This window comes from Clupea harengus, unplaced genomic scaffold (genome assembly GCF_900700415.2).
Source record: "Clupea harengus unplaced genomic scaffold, Ch_v2.0.2, whole genome shotgun sequence".
NCBI lineage: Eukaryota > Metazoa > Chordata > Actinopteri > Clupeiformes > Clupeidae > Clupea > Clupea harengus.
The window spans coordinates 1-22,460 of NW_024879681.1; the positions used below are offsets into that span (position 1 = coordinate 1).

The following is a 22,460-nucleotide window of genomic DNA, read 5'->3' on the forward strand; positions in this document are numbered from 1 at the left end:
AGCAGCCTTATGGATGCATTATGGGCAAATCACAGTGACCGTATGTGGAACTGTTCACAACTCCTTCTCACTTCTAAGAAGGCCTTTGCCAGTCCAGTGTCATAAAATCAGTATTGTCCATCAGTTCAGTCCCTCACACAAAAAAAACATCTGACTTGATTTGGCAGGCTGCACTGAGCCCTCTGCATCAAAGGGAATTGGCATGTTAGGGTTTAAAAAAATGTGGTGGTGGGGGTAGAGTTGGCACACCTTCCAGCTCGTACCACTCATGATACCCATGGAGGGGACGGGCGTTAGGTACTTCACAGAGATGTGCCGAGAGGGTGTGAATGCTGGGAAGGTCGCAGGTGACTTTAAGAGGTCTGGCACTGCACCCCTCCACCTTGGTAGATGTCGTCATCCTCCTCCACATAGTAGATGTGCCTCTGGTGCTGGCGCTCCCGGGCCGGGTCGCAGTCCTCCAGGTCAGCGTAGATGTACAGGTCATCGTCCATGGCGTCAGGCTCATCTGGTTTGTCTTTCCCAGGCAGGTAGTGTTCAAGCTCCTTCAGCTTGTTTGGGGGGAGGAAGTTCTCTTCTGGAAAGACCACCTAGAAGTGATAGAGGAAGAGTTAATTCTCAATTTGGTCATAACAGACGATATCAAATAATCATAAATACTCAAATTTCTGCATTTTCCTTTCAGATGTTGGAATCGAAATGCATAGAACCAGAAAAACTACAACCCAAAATTGGGATGGTGTGAAAGAACGTATGAGAGAAACGTATCACTGGCAGAGCAACTGGATGAGAAATGGCAATATGACAGAACTCCAGGCCAGTGAGCTGACACAAGCCTCTATAAGAAAGGGAAATCAGTGGCTTGAAACAGGTAGCTGAGTGGATCCATTATGATTTCAGAATGACGGGGAGGGGAGGGAAGGGGAGTCTGAGAACACACACCGTGAAGTTGATGACGAGACGGCCTTTCTCAAAAGGCCGGCGGTACAAAGGCATTCCCTCGTTCATCACACACTTCGTGTCACCTGGCTTGATCAATTCTCCTGAAAGAAAATACAAAAAAACAGAGCGCCTCATCTTTTATTTCAGTATCTATTGAACAGAAATTATAAGTCAGATGTTTACTTTTTACAGTGATTTCTGAATTTCAGGAAAATACAAACATACACGAAACTGTTTTCGACATCAGGACATGACTCCCTAGATGGTTCACTTGCTACAGAACCAGGTAATAATTTGAGAAAACCCGAAATATCGGACCACCCCCCTAAAACAAAAGACCGACAATCTTACACAACTGTAAAGACAGGTATTTGCTGTGTAGTACCTGGATGGGAGGTGACCATTAGAGTCCTGTTGTCCAATGTCTGAACAGGTTTTTGGAAGCCACAAAGAGCCTCCACAAGCTGCAACTCCATGGTCATGGTCAGGTTCTCTCCTTGTCTAGGAGAAAATCACAGACGTCAAATATAGATGCAAGCAGCGATGAGGAAGACAAGCAGACCAGCAGGCTAGAGTTGCCATGGCTATCAGGCTAGAGTTGCCATGGCTATCAGGCTAGAGTTGCGTGAAGTCATTATGTCAAGCGCACGGCTGTAAGCACTCACAGCAAGTTTCATGTCAATTGACCAAAGATTGGCTGAGATATGAGTGCACTTCCTGTGGCAGAAGGAGAAAGATGAATATTAAAAGGTAGAAACACAATGGGTGCCAACACAGCTTTAAGGCTTGGCCCCCAATAATGTGATCACCTCATTAAAGAATCTACGCTGTAGGATCAGCATAGCCCTGTACTCTACGTTAGGGCCTGATGTGCACCTCCCTAGAAATGTAACCACATGTCGTGGTGATGTGTGTCTGTTTACCTCAATAACTGTAAAGAAACTGTAGAAAATTACTGTTTCTGTACAGTTATTGAGGTAAAAAAAAAAAAATACAGGTGTATCTCTGGTGATCCTTTCCATGTCGTCAGACACTTATAATTCCATTATGAGCCCATTATGAGAAAATCGTTTTACTTTGATGCGGATGCATGCCCTTATGGGATTACACTGTATAGCTATTTTACGATTGATGGTAACAGCGTTCTAACTCAACACTGGACCGATTTCGATTGTTTGTGTCCCTAGTATACATTAGGAAACAAAAAGATGGGAAAATAGGGCCCAGGTTTAAAAAATCCCAAAGTTTCCCTTTAAGATGACGTGAGAGGATGGGATAGAAACGTGACTGCTCATGTTTATCTCAGACTTCCACAGATGGGTCTGTGCAGCAGGAATAAGCACGTCACGTTTATATTCTTCACCTGGTAAACACGCCGTGTTCCCTCTGATCCAACACCATGATGATGTCACCAGGCTCCAAACCTGGCTCCTGGTCCCCTTCTCCATTAAAGACTATCTTCTGTCCATCTTTCATTCCTGCACACAAGATGACAGCACGATGTAGCACAGGCAGGTCTTTCAAGTCCTTCTAAACATGTGTTTCAGAGCCCTAAAACACATGCTGTATGTAGTACATGACAACCCGAATGAAACTACCATATTTTTAAGAAAAATGTATAAATACTGAAAACACCAAAGCATGTCTATCAGCCTAATCAAGATTCTACGAATATGCACATTTGAAATAGTCCTCACAAAAAGAAAAAAACCTCTCCAACCTTTATCAATGTGGACTTCCAAGATCTTCTTCTGGCGGTTAATCTTGCGCCCAACGCAGGTTTTACAGCGGTCTCTGTGACTCATGCGCTGACCTTGGCCCTGACAGGAGCCACACATAGTGGACACCTGCTGCACCATGCCGAACCCCAGCTGGTGGAGTCGCATCTGCACCCCTGTGCCCCGGCACGAGGGGCACACCTCCAGTGCTCCTTTTCTACCCCCACGGCCTGGCAAAGACACAACAACAGGAGCATGTTTTAAAGAGGCCTTTTGTGACTTCCAATGAAAAAAATGCCCTTAATGAGGGGGAATAGGTAGAGGGCGTAAAAGCGTAATGATGATGATGGGAAGGAGAAGGCAACTGAATAAATTAAGTGAGCTGATATTACATCTTCCAAGTGTGTATTTTATAGGGGTGGAAATCTCTTGGCACCTCACGATTCGATTCGATTCCGATTCAGAGGTCAACGATTCGATTCTAAACCGATTCTCGATTCTAAACCGATTATCGATTCTCAATTCTAAACCGATAAAACGATTATCGATGCATCTCGATTTTTAAAACATTTGAGTTTGCTACTCAGAGTCTCAAATCACTTCCTACTTTGTGTTTGATAATTAAATAAAATCAACAGATCTATTTTTTTATTAGAGAAAAAGTGTGTCCTTGTCACAATTATGACTTTCTATGAACAATGCAATAATCGATGCAGCTTGCATTTCAACACAAAATGAATGTGTAAAAAGAAATATATATATATATATTAATTATTTATTTTTATTTTTTTATTTTATTAAAAATCGATTATGAACTTTTCTGAATCGAGACAGAATCGTTCTAGAGAGAATCGAGAGAAATCGAAAAATCGATTTTTTTCCCCCACCCCTAGTATTTTAGGCCTACATGTGGATATTACATCATGGGATGTGTTTCCTGACAGTGTTTTTCAGTACCTTCACATCTTTCACAGATAACATTCTTCTGGACGGCTAGTTTCCTTGTGCTTCCATTATACAATTCCTCCAAAGACACAGTAAGCTGATGGACAATGTTTTTCCCTTTAAGAGAAACAGACAAAATACGGTACATGTTTATGTGAAAAAGAACAAACATATTAAATGTATTACTTAAACACTAAATTACTCTTTACTTTTGAGCTGTGAAATTATCTAACCTTTTTTCTCTCTGTGCATTCGCCCTCCTCCACCAAAGAACATATCAAAGATGTCCATGGGAGACCTGAAGCCACCTCCGCCTCCGCCTCCATTACCTCCATCTTTGATAGCCTGTTCACCACCACGGTCATAAACCTCCCTCTTCTGGGGGTCAGACAGCACTTCATATGCCTGGGAGATTTGCTTGAACTAGAAGGAAAGTAAGGACATTTGTTCTGGTCATCCCTTACATATGAAATTTACAGCCATCTTTCACTTCAAAGTCCGCGATTCGGTTACGCAAAAGGTTAACATTTGAGCTCAACAGCCGACAATTACACCCCTCCCTTCCGTGCTCCTGAAACACTGTTTTGATTGGCTGGGGTTTATGGCTTGGTCCAACACCTGATTTTTTTTAGAGCACACACTGAATGGTTAGCCAGAGGACCGAGAGGAGCAACTTGCTGAATTTGACAAAAAGTGTAAAGCAACTCTGTGAAATGCTGGCCTCTGGCCAAGCTCCATGGGGAATTGTTTCCAGGCATTTCATATAGTTCGGGTTAATTTTGAAATCATTGGACCAGCCTTTAAGTCATCAGCATTGACCACTGTGGGATTGCTATCCTTCCTACGGTGTGAACTGTAGCCTTTTCCCAAACTTGGAAGTAAATAAACTGTCTTTGCCCATGATTAATCCATTTACACATCCTTCTAGCTCCGGCTTCATTACTTTGATGTTTGCTACTACTGTCTGTAGATTAATCTAGCTCTACCACTACTGTCATTGTTGAACTACATTTGTAAACAAATGCTACAGCGAAAAGAAAACTGCTTGTGTGCGTGGCCGTTAGGGCTGAACGATTAATTGCATTTGCGATTTAATCGCGATATGATAGAACGCGATTTTCTAACAGCAACGTTCGCGATTAAAAAACGTGGTCACAAAAAAAAAAAAAAAATTTTTTTTTTTTTTTTTAGATGGTACATTTTGCACACAGTGTTTAAAAAGTGCATGCCTAGTGTTTATACTTAAAATTACTTTTTTAAAATTACTTAAATGCACAGTGGCAAAGCCACCGATTTGTTGTTCTTGTTTCTGTAGTGAGCAGTTAAATAAAAATGTAAAATGTGGGAAAGAATATTTTACACTAAATGTATCTAATATTGTGTTGGTCATATTTAAATCATTCATTACGTTTTGTTGGGAAAAAAAAGAGGATAAAAAAAAAATCGCACATCGAATCGCAATCGCAATATTTTGGTAAAAAATCGCAATTAGATTATTTTCCCAAATCGTTCAGCCCTAGTGGCCGTCATCATTTTGTATTTGGAAAATTAGCATTTTTCGGTTTTAAACAAAAATAATCCCTAGGACATTGAATGGGATCTTGGGAAATCGTCAATAACGCCCGTGGTTGAGCGACCCTGCATTCGATTCTGTTCAATAAAACGCATGAATATGTCCCCTCCGTATGGACTTTTGTTTAGACCCATTACATCTCTAAAATATGTCTGTTGCAATCCCTCTGCTAAGGGCGAAAAATAACTACAAATCAAGTCACTTAGCTAACGTGTCACCAATTTCAGAAGGTGAGCAGAAGTGAACCATAGTTAGCTGCTGGGATCACAACAACCACACAGTTAACTTAAGTAAACACATCGATTACCTAAGGATTTGATAGGCACATTCTGTTGTATAGTATAATCAGATGTTTTAGGCGCTGGAGCCGTAACGTTTACTTCATAAAAACGCAAGGTATGAGCAGAGCCCGTCTCTGGTATGAGTAAAGAGTTGTCTGTAACCATGGATACCACTCTGGAGACCCACATGCATGAGGCAAGGGGACACGATGTAGTCCGTCTTTTGTCTGCTTTACTATATTTGTAACAACATATGTATGAGACGAGATAACAGTTATTTACAAAAGACACTGATACCTGCATTTCAGCTCGCCAACGGTTTGTCTAGGTTTTCTACTGGCGTTGTTTCGCTCACATCTTTTTATCCGCAGATTTTGTTCGCCCATTCATATTTCCATAGGGATTTTTTCTTTGAAACCAGGAAGTGTTAAATGCTGACATTAAAAACTACAAACATCCGGTCGACACGCTCTAATACCATGGAGAATACGGCTGTTAGTTTATGCACTTAGTCAAAACCTTTTTCAGAACTGAAATCAGCCGTACTCAGCACTCGCAGTTCTGGTATTCAGCAGATAATGTAAAGCAGACATTACAGAAAAATGAACGTAAGAATGTTTTACCTTGTCTCCTTCTGTTGGGTTCTTGTCTGGATGGTATTTCAAGGCCAGCTTGCGATAGGCTTTCTTCAACTCCTCTGGAGTGGCACTGGGCTTGACACCCAACATCTCGTAAAAACCTGTTTCCTTCACCATCTTTGCCTAAAAGGTAGTTGACACTATGAGTAAGATCTAAAAAGCAAACTGCATGTTATGCAACACAACACCGGTGTATTAGGCGTGCTCAAAGCTTAAGAACAAAACCATGTCATTGTGAACATACACAATGGTGAGTAAGAATTCGATGTTACTACTAAGCTAGCTAAGCTCTCTCGCCAAAAAGTTGAAGCGTGCTTTTAACAGTATTTCTAAAGCACTGGTTAAACTGAGATCTTCTGGCAGATATCGTTGCAAAGTAAGCTGTCTCTGTGTTGCTTTGCAGTATGACACCACTGTTGACAGCACAGCCTTTTGACGAGCCACGATGCAAAAACAAAATTGACCCAACAGTAAAAACTTTATCCCCGGGGTATGTTTATAGACTGAAACAGAACACATATTGACGTGGTTAGCTAGCTAGCAAACTTGGAAGCTAACGTAGCTCGCAAACTCAAGTTGCCATTGACAGCGGAAGCGGTCATTGACACTGACATTACCCAATAACGCTGTTAGCTAATAAAGTAAATTCATGAAATAATAAACTGCATAACAGCACACCGACAGCGCAGTCCTCCAAGTTAACTAGCGAATAATTCCCGTAGTAACGGTGACTGATAAGTTAGCTTGGGTTAGCTAAGATAGCATAAGCGTTTGACAAATTTGGCTGACACAGTTAAATAAAGTAGTTCGTGTTAAAGGTTGATCTATCGACAGCGATAAGTTGTTCAATGGTGTTCAATAGTTGAATGGTTGAAAAAAAAAATCGTCCCCAGAGATCCAGCAACATTAATGTTGGAATAAGCGAGCAAGCTCATCTAGCTAACGTGAACTAATACCGGGAACAGTAACTTATCGGATTTGCTAGCTAGCCAGCACTGATTGGCTAAACCCCATGGCTAGCTTGGTTGCCTGAACAACGAGTTAAAGCTGTTCATGACCCAAACAAATCGTTTAATCGTCCACATGTTAAAAATATCAAGAGTAGGGTCAAATAGTATAAAATAACTCCTACCTAAATAATCGTTCATGCAGTTTAGACAAACCACTCCAGCTAGTTGCTAGGGCGACAGACTTCCAGAATCTTCTTCAGACCCACCTGCGAGTGCGACCTATGTGTGCGACTGACCTCTGATGATGACGTACTAAAAACAATCATGGCAGAAACTTGAATGAATGAGAGAGGTCTCATGTGGAAGCCATCTAGTTAGCATGCGTGCGCAACCGGTGTAAAAGTTTTGCATGGGGTACCTAGATCACGTATCTTTTGATAATTGGCTTGCAAGTTGACGCCTGCAACGGCAAAATCAGTAAATTAACATTTACTCAGGTAGACAGCAGTGTGTTGGTTTGTCTGCTAGTTAACGTTAGCAAGATAGCTAACGTCAACATTGTTTCTCAAACGTTTACAAGTTAACTTAACTGGTGATAACGGGCAGCTTTTTTAAATTAAACGTTAGAGATAACATAATCGACACAAAAGAGTGGTCGCTAATTAGACTGTTTTAGACTGTCTAATTAGACGCGTTTAACAAAAAGCTCAAATTAAAAACCACAAATTATCTCATGAAGCAGAAGTTGGCTCCAGCAACCGTCTCCAGTTAGCTAATGTAGCTTCTTTTCACAGCAAGTTGAGTAACGTCAATCCCCTTTTCTGTAGCTAACAATTGTAACTCACATACTTTAAGGAATGCCCTCTTGCTGGTTAGTGAGTGAGGATGGCAATCATAAACCCATCCAGTTACCTCATCTAGAAGCAGTGGTGTTGGGTCGAGGTCCGGAGACGAAAATAAAGGACCAGAAATGCTCTAGGGAACAAGGTAAGCGGCATTAACGGCAAAACGTTGTTTTGTTTTGGTATTAGATTAGGCTGGTAACCATTTATGACATGGTTAAGGTACGCTCTGATGTCCAGGTGTAGGTATGGGCAGATACTTGAATAATCCATTGTTTTTACATATGTAAGTCATGCACTCCGCGGCGTTATTATGTGGAGATAAATGTGGAACGCACGCACAAGCGCTTGCATGGTCAATGCTGTAGTATTGAACACTGGACATTATTGATCAGACTGGTGTTGAAATTAAAATGATATTTCCTGCTTCCCATAAACAGTTGAGGTGAAGGCAGATCACAACAAGGGAAACGTCATGGTAAAACAGGTCAGTGCAGGTAGTAAAACTACCCAACCCATGAAATAATGATCAACCAAACAGTTTGGTGCAGGAGAACTAAACCTGAACTTGTCTTTTTTTAATGGTTTTGTATAGTTGGGAGTCAATCCAAGCAGTGTTGATATGGCAGTCATCGGGAAAGGAAACCAGGTAGAAATGCATTTATAATTTTTTTTCTTCTGTAAAGCCTCTGTCAGACAGAAATGTCTTAATGCAATTGTACTGACTTTGACAGGTGATATAACGAGCATTACTTTGAAACATTACAATGCTTGGACTTGGATTCAGTTGTGTGTGTTTCCTTCACCTACCTCTGCTGCCAGGTAAAAATGAGGACTGGTCAGCGGCTTCGCATGGTCAACCAGCTTTATCCATACATTGTACGTTTCAAGGAGGACACTTCCAACCAGTTTAGCAAGGACAGTTGTAAGGCCTCCAAGAGACCCCATCAACATGAAGACTCAGTGGAAGAGGCTGCCCATGGCGAGGTCTACGGGAATAAACAACCAACACCTGGGCACACAGTGCAGGACACTACCCAGCATGGACATACAGACAAAGGCCCAGGCCAGTATGGAGGATCAAGTGCTGCTCCTCCCCTGAAAAAGCCTGTACATGCCAATAACCATGTGGTGAGAAGCTTTTATGCTTAAAAGTAAGATCTATGCCACTAAATAATATATATCACATTGTCACAGGACATTTGTATTGTTATCATTGTAAAGTTTATGACGGCCGTTCATCATAGGAAGGTGGAGGTCATTGGAGCCAGGGCTTAAAGGTGTCGATGCAGGACCCAGAAATGCAGGTATGATGTTCATTACTTTGAGAATCCCTATTGTTGTCTCAGTGTCTAATCAAACAAAGTTGTTTGAAGCAGCCCTTATAATTGCCCTAGATATACAAGGATGATCGAGTGGTCGTCATCAAGGACAAGTACCCAAAGGCACGGTACCACTGGCTTGTGCTGCCATGGGAGGCCATCCCCAACCTCAGGGCACTCCGACCAGAGCACATGGACTTACTGACGCACATGCAGGATGTGGGCCAAAGGATGGTCAGGAAGTGTACTGCTAACCACCTTCGCTTCCGCCTGGGTTACCATGCCATTCCCAGCATGAGGTGAGAGCTTAAGGCCTGGCAGGTGTAAAACACATATTCAGTGCTAATAATAAAACTACGCTCTGTATTATATTTATTTGTCAGTGTTCATTTAAATGTTTTTTTGTACAAAAAGGCAGTAAATCCCCAAAACAGCAACAAATGCATTGGTTTGCACCAACAGCCAGATTCTCACTGACTCCCCACTTCTGTACTTGACGTTAAATGTGCGTTCTGCGTTTACAATCCAACACACCTTTTGTGAAATTCTGTGAATTGCTCCTCACGGTCCTCTAGCTGTCCGTTCTTCTTGGCTCTGTAAATGGGGGGAAAAGTGTCTCAGACTGAGCCATGGGCTATTCCAATCAACAAGCTGTTTCAGTGGAACAGAAAAAAGAATATAATTTCATTGGCTCTGGAGATCAACGATCGACAACGTTTTGCCATAATTAATGAGGTGATATTTATGATCTCACTTTCTTCACTCATATAGTCCTTTCTCATTTTGCAGCCATGTTCACCTCCATGTCATCAGCCAAGACTTTGACTCGCCGTCCCTGAAAAACAAAAAACACTGGAATTCATTCACTACAGATTACTTCATTGAATCTCAAGGTGAGATGGTTGAACACACTCTTTACTGTGAATCTTTACCGTGTTCCCACAGATGCCATATCTCTCCAGTGGTCAGTATTGTAACATCTTAGACATTGCTGTAAAAAATCTTGCAAATCCTGGTTATGTCCTGCCGTAGTCAATTGAATGAATGCCGCTTATTTTACAGTACAGAGTTTGACTCTTAGCCATTTGCTTCAACAGAAGTAATTACCATGCTGGAGAACAATGGAGAAGTGACCGTCAAAGAAGGCATGGCTGAGCGGTTGAAGCTGCCTCTGCGTTGCCATGTGTGTCAAAAGGAACAAGCCACAATACCCAAACTCAAAGAGCATCTGAAATGCCACCTCACAGTCTGATCTCCGTTTGGTGGAGACTTCTTTTCTTTATCGTATTATTTGTGTTACAATATTCAGTATTTTCTGCACAGGACTGTTGTAGTCCTACGATACTTGAGTCATAACTGTAATTATGTTTTCAAAAATTTGAAACGGTTGATTTACAGAGTAATGTTGCAGTATGTTTGCTTGTTCATTATGTGAAGACATTTACTAAAAGTTCTGAACATGAATAAATTAATTTTGGTTTCCTAGGACTGCTGGTGAATATAACAGTTTTCTGTTTGAGTTCAGAACACATGGTGATTGATCCAAACAGAGTTTAACATTTCCAGTCAATCCTATCATTTATTAACATTTCCATGTTCCAGGAGGCTTTTCCAGTTGGTTCTGCTCAGCCAATATTGGTGTGCGATTAGAAGAACAATTCTTTTTTTAAATTAAATGTTTAATTGGATAGGTTGGGCCGCATTATAACCTTATTATGGCTGCTGCTGCTCAGCAGGGAAGTGATTTAAGTGTCGATTTGGATTGATGATGTTATACATTTAGACTTTATCAATCCACTTGAAACTTGGCATGATTGTAGCCCCCCTTGGCTGATTCGGAGGTTTGTGTCACTAGGTGGGTGTGTCCCTTTGTGCTAGCGCCCCTGAAGTGGGCTAGGCTCAATGCTACCACAATTTTGGATGCACACCAAATTTCATGAATTCTGTCTTCAGGGGATACTGCAACAGACACATTTTAATATCCCAGGATCTGCTTCATCCTAAATTTGAAATGTGGCATGCTTATACCTATGGCCAATCAGAATTATGCAGCTAATAAATTCTTGTGTGAATGGCCAATGGAATGGAATTTTGTAGGTTCATTAATAATGCCGTATAGAATATGTTTAGCCAATTTCAAACAAATCATAAGATGTCGCTACAACAATGTTTTCCTCTGACATGATTTGGTCTATCTTCAAAATTAATTTTGACTTTAAATCCTTACGGAACATTTACAAAATAATTTAACCTTACACTACTTGGAGCAGGCTACACATTGTGCTCGGAGCCTGATGATTGCTGCTTGGAGCCTGATGATTGCTGATTGGAGCCTCATTATTGCTGCTAGTGGCTACAATGATTGTGGTTTCTTTTAATTTATGATAATATATACCCTGTCCTGTGCGTGCACAGGCGGTCATATAGTGTTACCACTTTACACCCCTTTGAGTATTCGGAAACCTAGGAATCTTTTCTATTTAATGCTGTGTCAGTAAATTACCTTGGTTTATTGATTCAAATTATTCTAAATGTGGGAAAGGTAAGTAACTGCACATAACTTTGACACTTCTATTCACTGTCTTCACAGAATGATGCATCACCTGTATACAGACCCTAAATGTACCTTTATCCTTTTAAATAAAGAAATAGCCATAGCTGTTTTAGATTATAAACAATAGATTTTTAATGGCGTTAAATGAAAATTCAAGTAACACAATTTATCGCTGTAAAACACACAGATAACAAAAGGAATACAATTTTAAACTATTTGGTAAATTTGAATACAATACTTCACTGTGACCGTTGTTTTTAGTGGCATCTAGTGGTGAGGTTGCTGAATTGCAACCAGCTGAATTCCCCTCCCTTAACAAGCGTGTGTGAGTACCTACAGTGGCCGTCAAATGGCATAACACGAAAAGCCCTATCTCAAGCCAGTATTTTGGTTTGTCTGTTCTGGGCTACTGTAGAAGCATGGCGGACTCTGTGGAAAAAAGGACCCACTCCCTATGTAGGTACAAAGAGCGATTCATAGTTACAGAAAATGATACACTAATGAAAACATAATTATCAATTCTACATTCCATTTCTACTAATAGATGCCACTAAAAACTACACACCACAGCCTTAAAGGCTGCATTTGTTTGTGTTGTTTTTCTCTGAGTGTCTTTTTGTTTGTGTTTGACTATCAACACCTACAGTACACTCAGTGATGCCAGAGACGTATCAAGTACACACGCAGTAATGCCTCCAAAGAAGAAGTAATAATTTAGAAGTAGACAAAAATATTAATATGCAACTTATCAACAAAAGAAATGCGGAGGTAGACATGCGTGACACATCAGATGACGTCTCATAGCAGAGGCTTAAAGATGACAATAGTTTTAAACTGAAAGGCAAGTCTTGGAATTGTGCTTGCAACTAATATACAGGGAGTTAAATACCCTCATAAACTAATTTCCCTCTATATAAATGTTTTTGTTTTCTCAAAAGCAATCAGACACATTGCTCAATTAGTAACCACATAGTGAATCATTGAGTTATTTCCCATGAAGCCAGTTAGATGGGATAAAACCAGTGGTTAAGTTAGCTAGCTACCTTAGCCAGTCATGTTTTTGTTTGCACTTTCAAGCTGCCTCACAATGTCAAAATATGATTATAGACAGTAGTTCATCCCATGCTTTCAGTATGAATTGAACTTTTACAGTTTCTGTTGACTGTTGGATGTAGAGTAACAAAAACAGAATGCTCTGTCTGTGTCATACAGGTCTGTCCTGAGTCAAAGATGGTTCATCTCTTTTTTTTTCAAGTTCAATTTTCTAAACATCTCTACATGGCCAGTTTAAAGGTGTCACAGTGCTCAATATGGCAAAAAGGATTACAGTGTCCTCCAGTGGTCAATTGAAGAAATTGTCCCTATATCTGTTCAAATAAAGACATGGCCATAGCTGTTTTAGTATAAACAACAGATTTTTAAAAGTAATAAATGTGTTACAATTTGGCAAATTAGAATGCAGTACTTCACTGTGACTGTTCTGAAGCATTATGAGCTGCATTTGCATTATAAAACAGGATCAGAGGTTGAGGTGTCCTTCATGTCATCTGGCCCAGCCAAGCCTACGTGCCTCTATCTGCCTAAAATTGAGAACAGGAAAAGTTGTGGTTATAAAGGTTTTTTAATACATCTTAACAAAAATCTCTCTGTCATGATAAATGTACCATGGAAACCTTACCAGTGGCATCAATTTACTGCCAGCCGATGTGTCCCGCTCCATTGCTTTACGGCTGTTCTCTACAAACTCCTATGTAGGACATGAGTAAAGAGTACCCACAGTTACTCAGACAGAACATACATACATCTAGTCAAGTCTCCACTTGATTACAGCTGCATCTTCATATGTCCTATCATCCCCCACTCACCATGAGAGACTTGTCCATGTAGTACTCTTTCCCTGGACTCCCATCATTGTACTTGGAGTCGATGGCAAAGCAGAGGAAGAGCGCATCCACCACCATCTCATATACTGACAGGAAACAGTGGGCGACCAAATAGGCAAATAGACAGGCGATAATTACGGGCACAACCCATACCGTATATTCTTGCTGGTACCTCAGAGTAAGGACACCCACAAATGCTGTACACGCCACAACCAGCACCTGCAACAATTTAAGGGCCCAAGTTACGTCATTACACAACTTGTAAAAGTATGGCAGCTGCTCAGCAAGGAGCAGTTATATTCTTAGATATTCTTGTAACTTGTCTAATTGTTTTTTAGGTTAATTTCCTTGAGGATAGGACATGCCAGAAGACTTGGACAACAATGTGCTTAAAACAAGTTAGCAATCCAATGCTTTGCACAAGAGCAGGTTAGTTACTGTAATAATCAGGATAGCATTCATGTTCATGGGCAAGACATCACTCATGGTTCATTAGAAACAACACCCATGTCAGACACGCAAGGGTGCATTCTACCCACCCTCTATTATTATATACATATCTATATAATATATATAAATACAAACTATTCACCCTCACATCTAGGCACTGTATATGAGATTAGATACAGGTACATTTTGCTCCAACACTCAGCTCATATTTTACAATTCACCCCATTCCAATACCTTTCCAAAGAAGAGAACGAAATCCCCCACGGTGTTAATGGCAGCCACACGAACAGCATTCTCCACCAGGATAATTAATGCATCCCGGGCAGATGTGCAGAAACTTGTACTGTTGATGGCAGTGGCTGTATATGCGTTCTACATGTGAAAAGTAAAAAGTAATTTGGTATGTGTGATCAATTTGATCATTAATAGATAATATTTACAAAACTTGCAATTATTTTGGCTCATATCTAGAAAGATTGTGTAATTTGCCCAAAGTCATCAATACTTAATGTCAAATGTCAAGTAAGACAACAGACCTCCTAATAACATAAACACGAGTAAACCAAAACCACTTACTTGGTTCAGGTACTGAAGGCACTTCTGAAGACACCACAGGCAGCAGATGCAGGCTTTGACCATACAGCGAGCACAGGCATTTTCCTGCAAAACACATCATTTTGCAACAATGCATCGTTAACATTTTTCTGTGTAGAGCCATTTCCACTGGACCCTCTTGTCCTCTTTCTTTAACTCACTTTGCCTTTAAGCTGGTTATGGATGTAGGTGAGGATGAGGCGGGGGATCTCCACCAAGGTGATGATAAAGGCCCCTTTGGCCACAGTGCCCAAGTGGTAGCGTGCCAACCGTAGGACTGAGGAAAGGATGGGCGTCATAGGGAGCTGGGACTTGTCTCTGCACAGAAGATGACATGGGGGGGGGGGGGGGGGGGGTGTTGAGTACACACAGAGTGTTCATTGTACAAGAAAAACAGCTTCTTAAAATGACAGTTATCACCCATCATTGAGGAATATAAAACTCATCATTCCATATTGCTTGAACTGCCATATCCCTTACCTGGTGAAGTAGTAGGTGACTACAGCCCCAGCCACAGTCATCTGCTGACAGGCCAAAAGGAACTCGCTGATCCAGATGAGGCCCACAGCGTGGTACCACACCATGTACTGAAGCGGCTCATCTAGCTTGAACTCCACCAGACCTGTGTTTACATTCTTCTCAGGGCTTCCTGAAAAGAGACGGCTTATAACCAGTGGAGCAGTGCCATAACACAGTGACATGGGTGACTTATCTCAGGTGTGACTATCAGTGTCCTTAGTATATGGGAATTACTTACAATAGAAAACCATCTTAGGAAAAAGCAGTGGACAGATTCAGCCCTCAAACATGATGAATTACATGTTCCCAAGGACCATACATACTGACAAAATGCATGCTGTAAAGTGTTCACTTTGAATAAAAGCATAGAATGTCTAGATAACTGTAAATCTAAAATAGAGATCTTCTTGTGAATGTGGCATCTTACCTGAAGTTCCCAGAGACAGGAGCACTGCAAGCCAACAGACCCAAAAGAGTAGGAGGGACAGACAGGTCCACACTGGCTGCAGGGCTATCAGAGGTATATGAATGAAGACATTCCCTGCCACATGGAACAGTGCAATGGTAAGAGCCACCCGCTTCCTCAGGAAGACGATCAACAGCAGGAGCACCACCTGGAGAGAGACCATCCTGTGCCTTAGATCAATATAACATGTGATGGCAGCAGTCTATAAGGACTTGCCATCTTATCTTTACTTTTCATTACTGTATAAATCTTTGTTAAACATGCTTAAATATGATGCATAGGATAGGTGATCATGCATTGAGCTACAGTATACCCTTGATTGGTAAGACTCTGGCACTAAAACTGGAAGTGGTAAAACTGGAAGTGTAACTGGTCACAATGGAAACATTCATATGAGGTTGACATCAATATTTTCTGTCTGACTGGCTGACGACGATTAATGGCAGATGTGAGCAAACCTGACCTTACAAAGATTTCTTGACTTTTTAGCATTGAAGATATACTATACCTTCAACCCCTAATAGCAGGTTACTCTACAGGTTATTCTACATATAAATTAAGTGAGTACTTCATAACTGAATTGGAAAGATAAGTAAAAGTTTTACCGTCAACACTGTGGCTGTGATGGCAAAAGCAAGGAGACCTTGGGTGTTGTCTTGAGCTATTGCTTGTTCAACAGGCGAGGTGGAATTAACAGACTTCTTGAGGTCTGCATACAACCACCATAAAACACCAGTGGCAGCTAAAAAAAAAAGATCATATTTCCTTCACACTTGACCTAGATTAACCTTATATAGAACAATCTCAATTTAAACATCTATGGCTAAATTTCACACTCATACACAGAAATGAACCTCGATATTATTGGCCTTATCTGCCTTTGTTATCCAAGATAAGAGTAATACGGAGCAATGGCATGAAAAGACACATGAATTCTACTGTGTGCACAAAGACTTTTGGCAAACATACCGAGAGAGCCCAAGACCACAAGGACTGTGAGAATTACCACCAGTATGGCAGAGATGTATCTGATCACCACCATCAGAATTCCTGAGAGAACTGTGAAAAGCAAAAGACAAGCCCCATAAAGACCACACATACCTTTTCATGTCTTTCAAACATGACAAATTAAGTGCTGTGCCAAGGTGAAGAAATATATTAAATACAAACACATACTGTACATATATATGAAATCTATGTGATGAAAAAAAAAACACAGTTTCACAGTGGTTTATCAATAGGACACACATACCTACTGACAGCACACAGAGTCCAAAGATGATCTCCTTTGAAGCCAGAACTCCGATGACAACCTTCTCAAACACATTCTCACTAATGGAGTTGACTATGGCCTGAGCAAACTGGGCGTAGCATGTGATATCAACTGGAATACAGCGGTTAAACCGTACTTTACTGCAAAGAGGTAGATTAAATAAATTGTTCAATAAAGGGTGCTTTTTCTTTGTCACATACACACATTTTAAATCATGCTTGTGTCATGAAAAACTTGGTTAATAGTGTTCACTTGGTTAAAACCTTAATATGCCATTTAGCTCAGCCATGTCAGACAGGGCAAAAAGTTCAATAAAGAGATGGGCTACAATTCAACAAGTTCAACTGTATCATTGATTTCAAAGGGACATGTCATGCAAGATGTATGAAGTCTTCTGTACCATACCTGGGCTTAACAGGCAATTTTGGGCAGCTGGTTGCCTTGTCAGGATGGCTGGGGTAAGAGGAGGGCTCTATGTCATATCTACATAGGGATGAACCTAGAACAAAGAAATGCTTACAACATACTGCTGCTGACCAAACTGGACAGGCATGGACCCAATGCAATGCAGAAGTCACAGCTTAAAAAACTTCATAATTTCCTTACCATTGAGACGTGCATATTCCTGGACTTCCCTGAGGTTTCCGAGTTCCTTATCTGGGCATGATGATACACAGAGAGCCACTGAATTGATCTTCCTCTTAACCAGGTCAATGTTACAGGGGTCCAGGAAGAACACATACCTATAGAGTTCAAACAAGGTTATGGCTTCATGAGGGCGCTTGGATGGTTTGTCTCATACTGAATCCATTTGAGTTAAGTAACATAGTAGCAAAAGCTTTAAACTTAATTTTATACAGCATGTACTTACAGTGAATTTCAGAAGTGCATTTGCACGAGCAGTGATTGACTGTTTTATTAATCTCTCTCTCTCGCCCTATGTTTGTCTTTTATCAAAAAGTTTTTGTAGTCTGAGGCCATCTATCAATCAGTCAGTCAATCTACAATATATTTATATTATCTCATTAACCCCATTATAGTCAAGTACTTGTAGCAAAACTATCACTATCTATCTATCAATCTATCTGTTTTTATCAACTTCCCCATCTTTTTTTTTTATTTCTTCGCAAGCACTGATATTTCTTTCAGAAAATGAAAATCTAGTTTAAATTTGAAAAACTAACAGCACAACAGCTGAACCCAAAGCTTATAGGAGCCATCTCCATTTGTCTTCTAACACATCATGTCTTGGGATTGTTATTTCTAATCTATGCAAAACCATTAACGTAAAAGGGTCGGATATCATAAAAACAGAGAATAGACACTTGATTTACTTTCTGCTAGCGAAATTCTGGCCATTCAGAGGGTGATCTATAATCTTGCTGTTGTTCTTCCCACAGATGTTCCCATAGCTGTCATATCCGTTTATGAGTCTGGATGTACCACCCTTGGCAACTGAGAACCCAGTAATTATGGCCTACAAAATAAAAACAATATCCAAATCAGCATGTGCAATCAATCATAATATACTAAACATTGTTACATGATTATTAATTACATTAAAGATTGAAAATACATTTGGTGTTCAAACTATTGTATGTTGTGATGTTGCAATACAGTATAAAAATACAGAGAATGGTATTTGATAATGTAAAACCTGACCTAACGCACATTACAAAAGCCTGAAAGGCTGTTCACTCACCATGCCAGTACAAAAGAAAATGAAAAGGATGAGCCATGGTATATCTGTAACACTTCTCTCCTCCAGTGGAGTCCATTCAGTCCTTTTCTGTCAAAATAATAAAAACACGTTGCCAAGATTTCATTTATTTTCATGCAGGTCTATGCATTTTAAAAGTGTGCCCCTTGCAGCCCCACAACAAATATGTGGCTACTTGAGGAATCGAGTAAAGGATATTTGGGGTAATTATGGTACTGTCGACTATGAGGACTGGCTAGGTCCAGTAATTTTCTTCTGGTGACACTAAAATAACAAGGGAAAAGAACAACTTCATCTCTGTCAAAATAAGTTGTAGGCTTACGTTCTGCGGTGTTAAGGCAGACCTATCAGCTTTAAATGTGCTAATGAAATGAGCGAGAACGAACATAACATAACATAACATAAATGACAAGCGTTTTGGGGCTGCCTCGTAAGTTATACAGAACACCAGCCCCGCCCTTGATCGTGCCAATATCTACCAGAAACATAAAATAATGGTTATCTAGTCTAGATAGGCTACAAAACATCCGAATTAATGGCTAACTGAAACTTCTCCAGGTTACGCTTACAGTTCACCATTCAAATACAATTACACTCTACTACGAGTAATGCAAACCACAACTTTCTAGTGGTAAGCTATGTTTTAGTGTTCACAATTCCAAGAAGTTAGCTAGTTTGCTTTCAAGTCTGCAAGCTGTGCAATATGGTATAACACCAGAGCTGCAACGACGTCGATATATTCTATCTTACCTCTTTGTTGCCACAGCACCCCATTGCTTGCAAAACCTCAAATTACAAAACCTATGGACGACTTCCGCCTTTCCTGTTTACTCTTGACTTATGGATCGTCCAAATGGTGACGTTTTTGTTGTCACAACACCTCATTGCTTGCAAAACCTCAAAATCCAAATCATGTGGACGACTTCCGCCTTTCCCGTCTACTCTTGACTTATGGATAGTCCAAGTGGTGAAGTTTTTGGAGGAATTTAAAGGTTCTGATACAACGACTTCGCAGTCTATATTTTCCTTCTCTTTCGTGCCTATATTTTTCTTCTCTTTTCTCTCTATTTTTCTTTTCAAAATCCAGGTTTCGGTGCCGCTGCCTAACCTACCCCTCAGGCAAAACAGAAACCGAAACTACAGGGGTGGATGGGAAATGAACCGGACCGTCTTGTAGTTTCCTTCCCCTAAGCACACAATTCTTTTATTTTCATCTTCAAAGACAGAATTGAATTAATCTATCAGTCACTATAATTTATGCTAGCCTATTTCCATATTTTTCTTAAGCATTACATCAGTTGCTTTGCTGGATTTACAGTCATTGAGACTACCAGATATGCAAAATAGTTTCTCAGTTTGTTGCCCCACCACTCCTGCAGTGCATTAGACAGTCAGAGTTCAACAACGAAAGGGTGAAACAGGGTGAAACAACGGAACGACAAACCTAAACCACCAACTACATGTTAAAATTGGATTATTGCTCTATAGCAGCCTTAATCTAACCTATTTGGTAATGAGTTTATAGCCTATTGTATGCTTATAAACATAGCACAAAAATTATGGAAATTTGTGTTTGGTAGATTATTTTGTTGTTGTAACAATGCTTCTTGGCAATACATCTTACACCGTTGGAAAGGCTGTTTATTTCCCTTTTAAATGGTGCCACATTTGTAAGGAACATGCATTTGGGGGATGAGCAGCAGAGCTGGGTATGTGGGTTGTGCCCATGAAAAATTTGCCAAATCTTCTCTGCCAACAGATCCTACAGCTTTCCATGAGTAAATTTTGACTGTATTTTGAAATTTGAGTAATAATATGACGTCAGATAGCTTGATTACTGCACGATTTTTGTCTGAACTACAACAGTACAGTGGGAGCCACATTATTTGACTTCTCCAGTGTGTTCAACACCATCCGGCCCCTCCTGTCTTCTCCAGTGTGTTCAACACCATCCGGCCCCTCCTGTCTTCTCCAGCGTGTTCAACACCATCCGGCCCCTCCTGTCTTCTCCAGCGTGTTCAACACCATCCGGCCCCTCCTGTCTTCTCCAGCGTGTTCAACACCATCCGGCCCCTCCTGTCTTCTCCAGCGTGTTCAACACCATCCGGCCCCTCCTGTCTTCTCCAGCGTGTTCAACACCATCCGGCCCCTCCTGTCTTCTCCAGCGTGTTCAACACCATCCGGCCCCTCCTGTCTTCTCCAGCGTGTTCAACACCATCCGGCCCCTCCTGTCTTCTCCAGCGTGTTCAACACCATCCGGCCCCTCCTGTCTTCTCCAGCGTGTTCAACACCATCCGGCCCCTCCTGTTTGCGGAGGAGCTCTCAGCCATGCAGGTAGACAACAACAATGGTGGCCTGGATTACAGACTACCTCACTGACAGGTCGTCCAGCTGCAGGGCAGCCTTTCAGATGTGAGCTGTGGTGATGGTCAACCCTAACCCTACAACCCTACAACCCTACAACCCTACTTTCACCATTTCTTTTCACTCTCTACACCTCTGATGAGTCGCCTCCAGAAATACAGATGATGTCTGCAAGATCAAGGAGCTGGAGATTGACTTCCGACAGAGCGGTAAGCCCCCAGCCCCTATTACCATCCAGTGGGAGGAAATAGAGATGGTGGATTCCTTCAGGTTCCTGGGAGTACATATAAACAATAAACTGAACTAGATAACATAGAGGCCCTCTATAGGAAAGGACAGAGCAGACTGTTAGGAGGCCCAGGCCCTTCAACATATACAGCAGGCTACTGCTGATGTTCTACCAGTGTGTGTTAGCCCGCACAGTATTCTTTGCTGTGGTGTGCTGGTGAGGCGGCATCAGGGCTGCGGAGACTAACAAGCTAGTGAGGATGATCAGCTCTGTTGTTGTACTAAAACTGGACAATCTGGGGGGGGCACTGTGGTGCAAGCAGTAGCCCCCCCCCCCCCCCCCATATATGGGCTTGAACGCCCACGGGGACACGGGTTCGCATCCGACCCGCTGTCATTTCCCGATCCCACTCCCCACCTCTTCTCTCCATCTCATTTCCTGTCCAAACCTTCACTGTCCTATCTGAATAAAGGCAAAAACCCCCAAAACCCCAAAAACAAATCTAAAAAAAAAAAAAAAAAAAAAAAAACTGGACAGTCTGTAGGTAGTGGTGGAGAGGAGGAGTGATAAAACTAGACTATACTGGGCAACCACTCCTATCCCCTCTATGATGAGTACCTTTAGCCACAATATTATATTCCAAATGTGCAAGACGCGCTCTTTTGTGCCGACAACCATCAGGCTGTACAACAGCACATGAGACACTTTAAAATTACGTACGTACGTTTAAATTACGTACAGTATATGTTTTATTTATTCATATTTGTATCTATACTTTCTTCATCTGTCTTTCTGCTGCTGTTAACCCCCAAATCTTAAAATAAATCTTATTTTAGAACTACAGTCACACCAATATTTAGGGTACAGACTCTTAGTTTAGCTTTAAAAATTACACAATTTATCACCACAAGGGCCCATATTTAAATTGATAATCCTTGGATGTCAATCCAAGTTTAGGCTGAACTTCATGAATCTGCAGACCCAATGTCCTTCAAAATAGCAACAATAGACCACTAGGTGGAGATAAATGCTCATTTTTAGCAATATGTTGAGATTTGTTGTTTATTTGTTGAAAAGATGACCAGTTGAAAGACCGTTTACTGTCAACCAGACTCATTGACTAAACAGTCTGAATGAAGCTGATCATAAGAGGTTATTTGATATACAAGTATACACAAAGGTCAGTCAAGGTAGGTG

At 41.0% G+C, this 22,460-nt stretch overlaps 3 protein-coding genes across 4 annotated transcripts; 1 reads left to right on the top strand and 2 right to left on the bottom strand.

Annotated features, from left to right (window-relative positions):
• Nucleotides 1-6: 6 nt before the first annotated feature.
• On the bottom strand, nt 7-7,333 carry dnaja1 (DnaJ heat shock protein family (Hsp40) member A1). Its single transcript, XM_042704546.1, has 9 exons — nt 7,238-7,333; nt 6,083-6,224; nt 3,839-4,028; nt 3,618-3,722; nt 2,663-2,890; nt 2,306-2,420; nt 1,328-1,443; nt 943-1,043; nt 7-590 (listed from the first exon to the last, which is right to left on the bottom strand). Exons 2-9 carry the CDS (start codon nt 6,212-6,214, stop codon nt 354-356), a joined length of 1,224 nt encoding a protein of 407 aa, XP_042560480.1. The 5' UTR covers nt 6,215-6,224; nt 7,238-7,333; the 3' UTR covers nt 7-353.
• On the top strand, nt 5,951-10,722 carry aptx (aprataxin). Of its 2 annotated transcripts, none has more exons than XM_042704547.1 (9): nt 5,951-6,067; nt 7,903-8,034; nt 8,330-8,376; nt 8,485-8,538; nt 8,712-9,020; nt 9,137-9,196; nt 9,287-9,510; nt 10,001-10,104; nt 10,309-10,722. In XM_042704547.1, the coding sequence occupies exons 1-9, from the start codon at nt 5,962-5,964 to the stop codon at nt 10,461-10,463; spliced, it is 1,191 nt and encodes a 396-aa protein (XP_042560481.1). In that variant the 5' UTR covers nt 5,951-5,961; the 3' UTR covers nt 10,464-10,722. The 2 variants fall into 2 exon arrangements, with proteins under 2 accessions (XP_042560481.1, XP_042560482.1); XM_042704548.1 differs by lacking the exon at nt 5,951-6,067 and adding an exon at nt 7,388-7,544 and having other exon boundaries at nt 10,309-10,720.
• A 1,150-nt stretch (nt 10,723-11,872) lies between these two features.
• On the bottom strand, nt 11,873-19,845 carry LOC122129825 (choline transporter-like protein 1). The gene is made up of 16 exons (XM_042704545.1): nt 19,421-19,845; nt 18,653-18,739; nt 18,285-18,427; nt 17,557-17,693; nt 17,356-17,449; nt 16,930-17,090; nt 16,647-16,736; nt 16,283-16,419; nt 15,639-15,825; nt 15,173-15,341; nt 14,854-15,010; nt 14,675-14,758; nt 14,333-14,470; nt 13,631-13,867; nt 13,444-13,512; nt 11,873-13,345 (listed from the first exon to the last, which is right to left on the bottom strand). The coding sequence occupies exons 1-16, from the start codon at nt 19,442-19,444 to the stop codon at nt 13,328-13,330; spliced, it is 1,932 nt and encodes a 643-aa protein (XP_042560479.1). The 5' UTR covers nt 19,445-19,845; the 3' UTR covers nt 11,873-13,327.
• Nucleotides 19,846-22,460: the final 2,615 nt, after the last annotated feature.